We start from the raw sequence: 13,648 nt of genomic DNA on the forward strand, positions 1-13,648 counted from the left end.
GGCGTCCATTTTGACTTGCAGGCATCCGTCATGGCTGGGTGTGTCAGTGCTTCGTTCGTGTTCTGGTCTCCTCGACGTTCCCTTTCTCATCATCACACCTACCTTGCGACAACGACCTTCTCCACGACACTATGCTGCAACGGCCCAGCGGCGCACAGCCTGGCTAAAGAGCCACTCCATTCTTCGTTCACAGCATCGACAAGGTGCTGCCTCACGTGCCCAGGCCTCTCTCACAAAGAGACCCAGCGCCACGTCAACGGGCTGCAGAGCATCTTCAACACGGCGCCAGACTGCCTTTGTTGACCGCTACGCGCTTCTCGCCACTCTCCAGTATCTCCAGACGACTTTGCCTGACCTCCCGGGCCAGTTTGACGCGTTTACGGCACGAAACGGGCGTTTGGGCGTAAAGGCGACAATAGCAGATCGAATCTCAGCTCCCGGCGCCGAGCAGCTGCACCTGTCCCACCACGGATCGGGGTTTGGCGCTTTCCCTAATTCCCTGGTTTCGAAGCACGGGCCTTGTCGCTAGCGCCTCGTCTACCACAGCTTGCAAACGCGAACCTCGACTGGCACCCTGTGGTCGACGTCAACCTGGGACACAACAATTCCCCGGCCAATCGCGCGATAACTCTTGAGATTACGCACGACGCTACACCAGGGAACCTTTTTTCTTTTCTGCACCACCTGTTTGCTACGACACCACTGCACGCGATCCAGGCCTGCTCTTACGACTGAGATTTCCAATCTGCTTTGACGTACGACCTTTACCCGTGCTCATGCCGCAGTTGCAAGTTCCTTGTACAGTAAGAAACCACCATCATGTCTGCTTCACGGTATCCGGAGAACGGCAGATACCCCCGCGACAGGTCGCCGCCCTATCGGGATCGAGACCGAAGACCATCCAACTTTAGTAGCGGATACCCCCCAAGGGGTAACGAAACCTTTAGACCAAATGCAGAGCCTGGCGGCTTCTCAAGAGAAGTTCCGAAAGGCCCAAAATCTCTTTCCGATGCGCCACGTGGCCCGCCAGTGGGTCCACCATCAAGTGCATCTGCAGCGCCACGCGATGATAGAGGCCGAGGATTTGCTGGCCGAGGTGAAGCTACACCACTACGTACTGCGCCACCATTAAGCAGCGGTCCTGGGTTTCCGCACAACTCCCAAAACTCCTGGAGGGCAGATCGCGACCGAGACCGCGACTTTGATCGGCGCGAGCGACGGCCAACTCCACCAAGGCGGTCACCTATCCGGGACTCAAGAGATCCGCGCGATCAGAGGGACTTCGGACCGCGAGAGTTGGATGTCAGTCGCGCACGACGAAACTCACGAGACGGCCCCCCTTCAGCTGGTTCCACCTACTCTGACCCCCCACCTCCTGGTACAGCTTCATCGTATCGTGGCGGAGGCATTGGCCGAGGACGAGGCGGATTTGCTGCTGGGCGCGGCCGGAACTTCCACAACGATGACCGGGACAGACACCACGACTCACGTGATCGCATTCCGGAACGCACATATCGGCCGCGGAGTCGGACACCTCCAAGGCGCCAGGAACGAGACATTCGGGAAGATCGCGATTTTGACAGGAGAGAACGTGATGATCGGAGATTTCCCAGAGAGTACGACTCCTATATCGGTCCAGCAGGTGCTGCGAAACCAGGACTACGGGCATTGGACACACATCGGGGCCCGGGCCCTTCTGATCTGAGGCATCTACCTGGCACGCCTACGGGGCCAACACCGCACTCATCTCATCATGCCTCTCCGTCCGACAGGCTCGGGCCTCAGGGAGATACTTACTCAAGACGATCTTCTGTTGCCATCGATCCTCTCTCAGCCAAGGATCCTCGGCGGGAGCCAGGGAAAGACGAGGCTCTCCTTGCCAGCCGCGCTGAAGCGTCCAGAGAGAGGTACGCTCCGCGTGCTTCATCGCCTCCTGCTTCCATTCCAGCCTTCGGTGGTTCCAACGTTTGGAGGGCGCCTATCTCGGACAACAAGCCAAGCGCTGTGACAGTGGCGCCAACGAAGTCTGCTCAGCCTACTCCTGCTCCTACTACTAACACCTCTGTCGGCCCTGTCACACCTGCTGCTCCTGTTACTCCTGTGAAGGCGGCAGTCATCCCAACTGCACCAAAGGCAACAATTCTCCAAGGCCTCTCGACATTACCACCCACTGGGCCAAAAGCTGATCGGGCGCCGGATCGTCCGCTGCTTGGTGATGTACCCAAGCAAGAGAGCAGAGCGGTCCATCCGGCTCCAACACGTATGGAACCACCTTCTATCCCTCCTACTGTGGTTCCATCTCAGGCCACTGATGCACCGGGCTCAGACAATGTAGCTGCCAAGGTCCCGAGCTCGCCCCAAATGGCCGCGCCCCCCAAGGTTCCCTCTATGGCACCATCAGCTCCTTCAACAGCTCCTACTGCGCCATCAGGTGCTGCAAAATCGCCCCCACAAGGTCCTGCTGCACGACCGCGTCCACCACCTACAGCTCCTCAAGCGGCACGAGTCAACGTATCCCCATCGTTCTCAAGGGCAAATCTACCACAGTACACTCCTCGAGATGCATCTCCCAGTGCGAATCCTTCAGGCTTTGGTCCGCGTAGTGGTGGCGGAGGAGGCTCTGCGATCAACACATCGCCGCAAAGCTTACCAGCAAATATTCCCACGGGCCCCAAAGCTGACCGCACTCCAATGGCTCCTAGGCCGCTTTCATCCTATCCGCAATCAGACAGGCCTGGTTTTCCTCCCACTAGAGGCCCATTGAGCGGCGGTCCTAAGAGCATGCAATGGGTACGACCTGGATTCAATTCGAGCCGACCGTCGGTGCCAACCAAGCGCGAATTTCCGGCTGAGGATCGCGAACGACCGTTCGGTACTGTCCCCAAAGCCCCGAGACTCGAGCATAGTATCTCTGCTGCACAGATCCAGCGTAACTCGCAAGCAAAATCAGTATCGCCGTCATTTTCACGCATTCAAACCGAAACCGAGAGGCCGAGAGAACGTGCTGTATCCGCAGAGCGTCCTGTGGTGCCCTCGCCTAAACCTACTCCGATCGAGACTAGGCGATACTCTGATGTCGTCATGGCAGAGGCGTCACCGCGGATGGCCAAGCCACCCATGTCGGCTGCGTCATCCGCCCCGGAAGCTCTGCAAGACTCTGACGATGATCTTGATCTTGACGAGGATGACTTCGCTGAGTCTGAGGCAAAATACAACCGAGAGCGAGCGCGCCTGGAAGCCAAACGGGTCGATTTGAGTGCTCCGCATTTGCGCGCTACAACTCCCTTGCAGGAGATTGTGCTGCTGTCATGTCTGAATGTCGAGCATCTTCCTCAGACACAGCCAGATGTGGTGTCCGTAGAAGAGACAAGCACACCCTTGCCCCAAGAACAGGAAGAGTCACATTTCTCACCTGTGCAACTACGTCCTATGGAGCCAGCCGTTACTCAAGCCGCCCCAGAGAGTATTGCGGCAGATCTACCGACACCTAAGGCGGAAGAATCCGAGGATGTCGAGATGGAAGACAAAGAGGAGACTAAAGAGAGGTCGGCCGCGCCCGCAACAATGGCACTTCGCCTACGACGTGAGAACTCTGCCGACCAGGAAACCTTACCCGATCTCAGTTCGTTGCCATATCTAGGCTCAGGTCCTCCAACGCCTCTATCGGACATTGGGCAAGACCGGCCAAACCTATCTGACGATATCATGAACGCCATTCGAAGCAAATTACGCAAGAGCATCGAGCCCGAGCTGAACACTGATCAAATTCTTGAACGATACGCAGCTACGTATAGAGCCTGGCGTGTGTCCATCCGTCCTTTGGACGAAGAGCGCGATCAAGACGATCAGGATAGACAGCCGTCAGCCGAACCAACACTGAAGGCTGTCACTCCCGATGTACAAAACGCTGCGATGACAGGGATTCTGGATGGGTCGCTCGCACCTACAGGCCGGAGGAGCCACGCAAGTCGATGGGCTACTGAGCTTGATCTGGAAGCTGTTATCAAAGAGTCTTTGAAGACTGCCGAAGAGGAAAAGCTGGGGAAGAAAGACAAAGAGCCACGGAAGGCCATGGCTGATCCGGAGAAGGAGGCCGATCTACCCTTAGAGCTTACCGAGGCGGAGGCTCAGCGGAGAAGATTCATCGACACCAACTTCCAGCGCGAACCCGGTCAAGGAATCTTCGTGTTCCACTATGAGCCGCCAGAGGACGACTTCACTCCTGAGGAACACAGAGTCATGGTACATAACTACAAGGATCAATACGCTAAGAAGTGGGGCAAGCTGGCCGAAGTCCTTTACAAAGAGGTTGGAACTGAACGTACCTACAAGGATTGTATCAATCATTACTATGCTACCAAATGGGGCAGAGAATACAAGGGTAAACTCCGCAAAGCACGGGCTCCTAGGAAGCGTGGTGGAGCCGTTGGCCGTGGTCGTGGAGCTATCGCTAACATGGACCGACCCGAAGGACCAGGAGAGGACGGTTTGCCCTTACCAGTCACTGAGACTGGACGACCTCGACGCCATGCGGCACCCAAATTTGGTCCAACCGAAACTGAGTTCGACCCGATCACGGGATTACCCATACCAGGCCGAGCACGCAGGCAAACCGACGCCGACGACACACAAGAAAAGGCTATGCGGCGTGGAAAATCGGCGAAGGACAAGGTCGGCCGGAAGGCGAAGAATACGCCACTCGCTGCCGTTCCTATCGGCTCACCTGTCAAGGTCGATCGCAAGGACAAGAACATGGGAGTCAAGATGGAGGACGACCTTGGCAAGCGACCCATGAATGATATGCCAATACCCATGCCACTTATTCCTATGGAGGATCAGATGATGCTGGCCGGTGATTTGCAGCAGCTTTCTGGTCTGCCTGGCAGTCTTATAGACCGACCGAAGACACAGGCTGGTGCGAGACCTGGCCCATCTAGCTACTGGTCCGTCTCCGAGTTACAAGACTTCGACAAGAATGTTGCACACTTTGGCACGGACTGGATTGCAATCGCAAACCATATGGGCACCAAGACGCACACTATGATCAAGAACCAGTACCTGCGTCTTGTCGAAAGTGGCAAACTAGACTTGGAGCAGACAGCAAAAGAGGCAGATTCTCGAAGGGAACGAGGTGATGATCTGGGTCCACCGCCAACACCGACTCCAGCACCTAAGAGACGATACGAGAGCACACAGGCGGGACCTATCCGCCCCATCGCACCTACGCCTGAACATGGGTCTCCGCCTCCGAACCCGCTTGTGCACCCCAAATTATCTCCTCCGCATTCGACTCCTTCTTCGAGATTCTCCACTATCGCCCAAGCACCTGTGCAGAGCAAGCCCATGGTGCCTCCGCCCGGATATCCTGCCCTACCGGAGACTAGCCTGGCGTCCGTACCCTCGATACCACCACAGCAGTCGCCGCCCGCTCCCCCCCAGCGTGCACCACCGCAGCATCATCACCAACACTCCATGTCGCAGCATAAGTCGCAGCCGCAAGGGCCACGAGCTGGATACTTTTCCGAAGACTTACCTCCACGTTTCGAGTCCCGGCCACCTTCACAACCTGCAGGTAACCAACAGGCGCACCGGCCATTGCAACAACATGCGCCTCCACAGCCTCGCGTTCAAGAGCAACACCACTCGCCTCTCTATCGTGGACTTCACTTTCAAGAGCGAGACGGTGCAGGTAGACCTGAAGTTCAGCAGGAACAGGAGGCTCAGCGCCGGTTTCATGAACATACACGTCGCATCTCACAGGAGATGTCACAGCATAGACCTTTTGCTCCCGGTGCTGCACCACCAATCATGCCGCCAGTACGTTCGAACTCTGGGCTGAGATCGCCAGAACATCGTCCGTTGCCGTTTTCGCACTCACGACACTCATCGCAAGCGCAATCGCTCAGCCAAACGGTGGCCGATGTGTATTCTCCGAGTCATAGCACTAGCCATGGTGCGCAACAGCTGCCGCCACGGTCGACCATTCTTACACCGCCTGTCAAAGAAGAGCCTAGGAATCCTCCTCCAGTTAGCCTTCCCCCAGCTCAACCCCAAGCGATGCTTCACACTCAATTACAGCATCCTCAGCGCGGCCCACCACCTATGCAAAACACTCCCCCACCTGCAGTAACAAAGCCGGTTGTCGAACCACGCAAGTCCAACTTGATGTCCTTACTGAATGACACCGATCCCGAGGAGCCCAGACGTAAGAAGCCAAGCGAACAAGGTCCGCCATCGCATACCTCTACACCTCTGCAATCAGCACCAATCGCGCCTCCTCCTCCCACGACGCAAAGCTACTCGTCATCGTCCAGACGTCCGCTTTACGAAGATTCTATGGCTGCTCAATCTCCGTATACCCGTCCAGCCTCGTATGCTCAGCAGTCTTCACTTACAAACGCAACATCAAACAGGCCAATCGACTTGACTGAGGACAAGCCATCAGTAAGTAGGCCAAGTCTGCGCGATAGTTGGCAAGCCCAGCAGCCGTTCCACCGAGGATTGTCTCAGACTCCACAAATCACGTCGCTTTCCTCAACACCGACCGGCCTGCCTCAGCCGCCCAATGTCAATGATAGGATGTTTAGCAATCATCGTTCTGTCTTCTCCCAACATAACACTCCACGTCAAAATCCGACACCGCCACCTCTTGCCGGCTTCAACAACTCTCCACATCCGCATTCGCGCACTTCGAGCGTGAGTGGGCCGCCTGGGTCGTTGCCTCGACATGGTATCCCGAGCACCACTGCAGCACAGCATGCGCAAGCACTGAGTGCATCATCGCAGATTCTGCAGCCGAACCCATACGCCCAAGTAGATCCTCCGGGGAGTGGTGTCCCGCCACCTGGGCCTATGGGGATGCGGCCCAGTCCGCACCTGTCGACAAGCCACATAGCACAGCAGCAGAGGGACTCATCCGGACGCAACGACCACTCGCAGGCCTCAAACGCAAACCTATCGTACTCGAACCCACAAACGCCCAACGAGCACACAGCCCACCCTTTCCAAGGGTTGAGTAGACTGACGGAGCCTTATCGTCCTCGCGATCCTCGTGAGGCCCACGACTTTGATCCCCGTCACCCGGATCGCGACACCAGCCGTGAACTGTCTCAAAGAGCCGATTACCTACGTGAACAGCTTTCCAACCCCACGCTACGTGCGACAGGTCCTCCAGTGCACGAAGATTTGCGATACCAACCTCAAGATCGGGGATATCTCTCGCAACGCTCACAGACTCCCCTTTCTAGGCCGGAGCACGGGCAGCCTCCACCTTTGCAGCATCCTCCGCACTCGTCTCTTGGAGTGGCAAACCACTCCCTCTATGGTCAACGCCCTCCCGAGGAACCACAACATCACTTTATGCGCAATCCTCGTGATCGCAGCATGACAGACCGTATTCGCGAGGAGCAAGCCCAAGCTCAACACCAAGCGGCGATGAACCGAGAAGAGCATATGCGAAGAGAAGCTGAACAAAACTCAAGGGAACGCGAGATGCGCGAACGAGATGCACGAGATGCGCACTACAGGGACAGCATCATGCGAGGAAGACAAGACATGAGGGGTCCACCACCACAACCCAGCTCAGGGCCAGGGTCAATCCATGACCCTCGGCCACCTTCAGGACCTATAGACTGGACGAGCGGAGTACGGCATTCGCAGGACCGTGGACCATGGCAACGATAAGGGGTCGGTTCGAACGACGTTTCGGATATTACATGCTATACGCATATGATTTCTTTTGTATCTCAGTAGATAGCTTCAGCGTTCCCGCCGTCATGTTTCTTGACGCCTTACTTGTTCACGTTTGAGAGAAAGGACGACAGTCATGCTGCGCGGTAGTCTTGCCTTTGGCGTTGGGTGATGCTCGTCCTGCCTGTTCATTTTTTGTTATACCTGAGCGAGTGGTTTGGAAGAGCAGAAAGAGATGGCTTTTGGACCTTTCTTGTAGAAATTTGTAGTGTATTATACGTAGCTGTCAAGCTAATTGCGAAGTGTTCTAAATGAACTTGATTGTTTTTATGGGTTTCGATACTGGTGAAGTAAAGCGTCCCAAGCATGCGCGAAGGAACATCTGCAAATGCGAATGCACTGGAGTTTATATCGCGGGCCAGCAGACAAGTTGTCTCATATTGGCATGTCAAGGCAGTAACCAATGGAGGGCCCACGCCGATACTGACATCCGCCATATCGCTTGGCCTTAGACTGCCACGTCGGTACCTAGGTACATGCGTGGTCTTCTTCAGTGGATCTACTCTGCAATCATCAGTGCGGTCAAGGCGATGTGCTGACATGTAGTTAGTTTTACATAGATCTTTGACGTCAAGTCGGCTTTATGGTAGATTTGTGTGTACTGTAATTCGTAGCGCAAACTAGGGGAGTTGGTATAGCATAGTAAGTGCACATGGAGGGGGAGGATGAGGGGATACAACGTTCTCTATCACTGATTAAAATAAAGAAAATGTCTTGTGTATCTGTGTATATCATGAAAGTAGTGTTGTAGGTATCGGTAGCCGAGCTTCCTGCAAAGACAGTTGTACCGAGCAATACTTGGTGTGCGAGATCCTCGTTCAAGCTCACGTAGACCTCAACGCCGATACGCCTCCGCAACGAACCCATCCCACTCCCCCTTAAGGTCATCCTCTAAGCTCCCACCAGAAACCCTCATACCCTCAAACACCAATGAGCCCACGCCTGGCACCTCATACAAACACCCCTCCACCGACTCATCACCAGAGAACGTCATATAACCCGTACACTTCCGACCAAACGTCAACCGTCCAGTCTCGAGATCGCGAAGACGCCAGTTAAGCGAACAGGGCTGACCCAAACTATCGGAGTCGCCGGGGCCGGGGTTCACCTGGATAATACCGTCCCAGGCGCCCCAGCGGAATGTCGCCCACCACATACCGCGAGAGGGGTCGCGGGCGAGTGTGAGATTAAGGTCGTAGTCATTGAAGGTAGAGCTGGCGGTTTCGCAGGAGATGGAGTATGTACCACTGAGGGAGAGGGAGGGAGAGGGTTGGCAATAGTTTGGGTAGGGGTCAGGTTTAAGGTAGGGCGATGAGTATATTGGTTTGGGGCTGTACTGGTAGTGCTCTTGCTTGATGCGGGACCGTGAGGGAGTCGATGGCGGCGCAGAGACGCGGTTCTCTTGCTTGATGTTGGGAACAGATCGCTTGGCGGTCGGTTCCTTCTTGATGAGTGCTTTCTTTGGCGTTGGCTCTTTCTTGACCTTTGCTGCTTTCTGCGGTGTCGCTACCGGGCTGAAGACATCGCTGCCAGCACGCTTGCGTTTGGTAGGTGGTGGCTTCCTAGGGGTGTTGTTGCTCGCCTGTTGCGCGTCCATGTACTGGCTAATTGATACTTCTCCTGAACCCAGGGCCACGTTGACTACGGTGCAGCGTTAGCAGCGTCTGGTATCAGGGGTCCGTAAGCTTACCAGTAACATTAACACCGCCAGCTGCACCCTGAGAGCTTCCAAGACCTGACTCGCGAGCAACACTCGGGTTGGGCGCCTTCTTGCTAACCATACCACCACCCTTCTTCAGCTTGCGGTTCTCCGCCTCCCATTCCGCCTTGAGTTCGCTCTCAATCCTCAGAACCCAGGCTGGTACCTCAAGGCTGAACTGGTTCATAGCATTCAGAAGTCGCACTTTCGCCGCGTTCTTGTCCTTGGTAACCGGTAGTCTATAGTGAATGAGTTGGGCGGAGTAGAAATGCCACACCTGATCCTTTGCTCGTGTCGCGACCTCAGGCTTTCGGCCCTTGCTGTAGAGATTAGGGGCTTCCGGGCGGAGGAGAGCCGCTAGTTCGGCGACACTCGCGCGCCCGTGGTAGTTTCCGTTTCCAGGGTCTGCGTAGAGGACAGACGAGTAAAGGAAATCACCCCGGCGGGCTGGAGGAGCGAATGTCGCCATGTAATTTGAAGTGATGGGCATCGAGGTAGGCTACAATTTGTCCGGCAGGTAATATCTGGAAGTTTTTGAGGAAGTGGGGTCGTAGATTGGTAGAGCGGATCGCGTGAGCCGATGGTGGGCTACCAATGAAGCATAGTCCGTGCTTGGTAGAGCAACATCCAGGGTTCACTCTCATACTTCCAAAGTCTCTTCGGCGCTTTCAAAACCCGAAGGCTGTGTTTCCTCTTCCTGCTTGACCCTGGTCTGTTCCTCGGCGTTCGCCTTCTCGTTCGCTTTCTTTGCCTTCGGGCTTCCGTATTCTTTGTCGAGATCAGATACAAGATTGAATATATAGCGCAAAAAGTCGGTGTAAAACTAGATGTAAAAGGCTTGATGTCGCCGGCACGGAATCTTCTCCCAATCGTTCTGATGCTCATGGAATGCGCAACTATCCTCTACGTCTTCAAGCTCAAGGCGAACAGTGACGTGCGCTTGGATTATCTTGCTATTGTTACAAATTAGTCTGGTTGACACTTGCTGAATATGATGAGACTCACGAGATTGTCGGACGTTTGAACTTGTGGCTTGTCAGTTGTGCTTCGGCTGGTCTCTTAGCAGCATTTTCCATGGTTATTATGGTCACTTTGAAAAGGGGTAGCAAACTGATTAAGTCGAGTTCACACTGCTCAGTGCTTGCTCGCAGTTTTGGTGGAAGTTTTAGGAACTGAGCTGGGAACAAAGCGCTAGTTTAGGTACAGGTGCTGATGTTTCGAGCTGAATAGAAATTGCGGGGGAAGAGTCGACTTTGGGAAGCTTGACGCGCGCCACTATTGTCGACTAGCACGACTTTGACGCGTCTTCGGCCCTATTGCTACATATGTATCTCCATGCGATATCTGTCCTGGTATCAATCATGGACAAAAGGCCAACAGATTGTAGCTCGTTAGTCGGGCAGACTGGTGTCAACACCCGGACATGGACTTTTCGGGGTCTCGACTTGCTACAATGGCAGACCCATGGAGACGGGTTGACGGTTGGAACCGAGATAGCCTCATTTTGACCACCATGGAGCAAGCCCGTATCAGAACTATCATCCACTCCTCGTGAAATGTCATCAACTTCAACTTTCTCATTCGCCATCTCAACGCCAGCCGAACACGGCATACTCGTATGATCCTTCTCCTCTGGTACGTCAGCCTCAAGCTCGGGTTCGTCACCTGTCTTCGCACGCGACTTTGCCAGTAATCTTACATCGCCGTAATCGTAGACTTCGCTCATGCATGCGCGCAGAAATCCAGCGAGTCAGGGTCCTGATTTCTGCTGTGATGTTTTGCAGGCAGCAATCTTTTTCTTGTTACTTTTGTGCTCATGGAAGTTACAAGGATCACAAAGGTCTTCCTTGCGCCTTTGTTTGGTTGAAGTCCCCCGGAGAGGCACAGTGACCGTGAGTAGATCGATCATAAAAGACTTGGGATAATCTTCCCACTCATCTTTGATTATCCTTAGGGCGAGTACCGCGTAGAATGCGACAGCATACTTGCGCAAGAGGGAAATAGATGGTAGGTGAAGGTATAAGTTGGTGATGACGTCCCATGACCATGTTTCTTTGCAACCGTGATTGCAAGTATTGTGGGTTATAAGCTCGGCCATCAATGTCATCACATCATCTCGCAGTTGTGGCGTGTCATAGAAGTCGGCAAAAATATACAGCCCCATGAGTGTTCTCAGATACCTGGGTTGCTCTTGAAACCGAAACTCTTGCCAAGTTTAGCTTCTGTCGAATCTGTTGAACGAAATATCTCACCGTCTGTTGCCACCCAGTCGGCAGCTTTAGAGCAATCTTTTGGCGGCGCAGACACGGGCGCTGTAGGTTCCGCGTCGGCTATGTAGCTGTCAATTTCACCTGATCAGATCGGCAAAGTTCGAATACCAAGCTGATTTACCTTTCCCGTCTTTCGCTGAGTCACTGCTTGGTGCGTCTATGTTCTCGATGTAGTAGTCTGCTGGCCAGCCAGTGGACCGTCCATATAATCAGAACTGAGATAGCCTCATGGTATACATCCGGAAGATGAATGAATCTGTCTACAGCCTCGCGAAAATTATTCTTGAATGCTGCAGCAAAGTAAGGAGACTGAGAGCGTAGGAAGCCCCTGTATAGCATGTATGTCTGCTTCCCCTCATTTTCATGATCATCAATGTTGATTTTAACGAAGGTCCGGTCCAGGGATCTTGTCATCATATTTAGTCCAAGATCAATCGCAAGAGCTGACAGCGTTGAGAGAATTTCGTGTAGGCACATAGTAATGAGAGATCTCTTCGCCCGAAGTAGAGACGTACAGAAATACTGGCTTTTTCCTCTTCGACGGTGCGGCCGAGGATGAGTCGAGTTTCCATACCACGTCATTCAGACGCTGCAGGTATGTATGTCACAAGATACTTTGAACTTCAGACTGCGATGACGACAGAGGGCGTTCTCTGTCGGTGGTTTGCGGAGCGTACAGACGCGATGGAATGAAGAAGGCGGTGGGACACGCCGGGCGCAGTATGCGCTAACCATCTTCCCGTTAGCGCATTTTCTACTATGCGCAATCACCTGGGCACGAAGCAACCGCCACCACGACACTATCCTCCCTTCAGACAACTTTCAAGAGCCATGCCGTTAACTTGATGTTTCCGGTCCGCCTGTATCATCACTAGTTAGATGCTCCCTCCTGTGGCGACCTACTGACTTTCCGCCACCCTTGAACATGGACAATGCGTCGGCCACTTGACGCCCCGAAAGTAGAGGAGCTACTCAGGAAACAGCCGCATGTGTATTCTCTGACTCGAGGTAACATCGCTACGTTAAAAAGAACAACTACAAGCAAATTACCCTACCTTCGGCGACGGTAAGCTACAGCCACAACATCATCTCCCACACAACCACTCACAGACCGCGCGTAATTCTCCTGAACGCACACACATCGCACCCCTACAGCCGGCGACACAAAGTCCCGGAAAGAGAAAATATGCGGCGTGGACACGCCGCTCCCGTAAGCGTACCGCACAGTATGCCTACACATGGCGAGACGCACCCGTAAAAAGCACCCACTCGAGCAGGCTCAGGGATATACTACTTCGAGCTTTCTAGCGCGAAGCTACACATGCACCCTGATTTTTTTCTTCCCACCACATACCACATAATCGTACGACATGCTGGCACATAGTTCAAGCCATAAGCGAGGGGTACCAATCGGCAGCCCTCCGAACGGGTGCTCCCATGACGGCTTTTTGGCGTAAGGTACCTGCTCAACTGTGAGATATAACAACTTCAGATCGCCGATTAGCGAAGAGTACCATTTCCCACCCCTCCAACCCACCAAGGCAACGGCCGCTGAACACTCCGTGCCATCTGAACTTCACATTTCCCCCATTTCAAATACTTGATTACCACCCCCAAGTAGCAAGTATGCATTAGTGATAGTAATCAGAGCACATAGCAAAAGGATTCCGAAGTGGCTGAATGGCAATTGATCTCGCTACCGCAGCCCCCGAAGCCTTCAAAACGGCATCGACAAGCCAACCGCTCACACCACCATGACTCCCAAGTCCCCCACCACCCACAGCCTCATGATCTACAACGCTCGCCTTCCACTGATCCTCAAAAAAGCTAACACATTACAACGCTTGCCTCGCACTGCATTTACAAAAAGACCATACGCACAGCCCCACACTCCACGTGTCTATCGTCCAAAAGTCTACCACCTACATTC

At 54.1% G+C, this 13,648-nt stretch overlaps 2 protein-coding genes across 2 annotated transcripts; one reads left to right on the plus strand and one right to left on the minus strand.

The window, feature by feature from the left end:
- Positions 1–674: 674 nt before the first annotated feature.
- Positions 675–7,780, plus strand: BKA58DRAFT_207920 (uncharacterized protein). The gene has a single exon (XM_046165983.1). It carries the CDS (start codon positions 820–822, stop codon positions 7,681–7,683), a length of 6,864 nt encoding a protein of 2,287 aa, XP_046023261.1. The 5' UTR covers positions 675–819; the 3' UTR covers positions 7,684–7,780.
- Positions 7,781–8,584: 804 nt separating this feature from the next.
- Positions 8,585–9,917, minus strand: BKA58DRAFT_364135 (uncharacterized protein; the record flags this gene model as incomplete). The annotated part of the gene is made up of 2 exons (XM_046168840.1): positions 8,585–9,366; positions 9,440–9,917. 2 exons carry the CDS (start codon positions 9,915–9,917, stop codon positions 8,585–8,587), a joined length of 1,260 nt encoding a protein of 419 aa, XP_046023262.1.
- Between the last annotated feature and the right edge of the window lie 3,731 nt (positions 9,918–13,648).

The sequence above is a fragment of the Alternaria rosae genome (assembly GCF_020736505.1).
Source record: "Alternaria rosae strain MPI-PUGE-AT-0040 chromosome Unknown BKA58scaffold_7, whole genome shotgun sequence".
Classification (NCBI taxonomy): Eukaryota; Fungi; Ascomycota; class Dothideomycetes; order Pleosporales; family Pleosporaceae; genus Alternaria; species Alternaria rosae.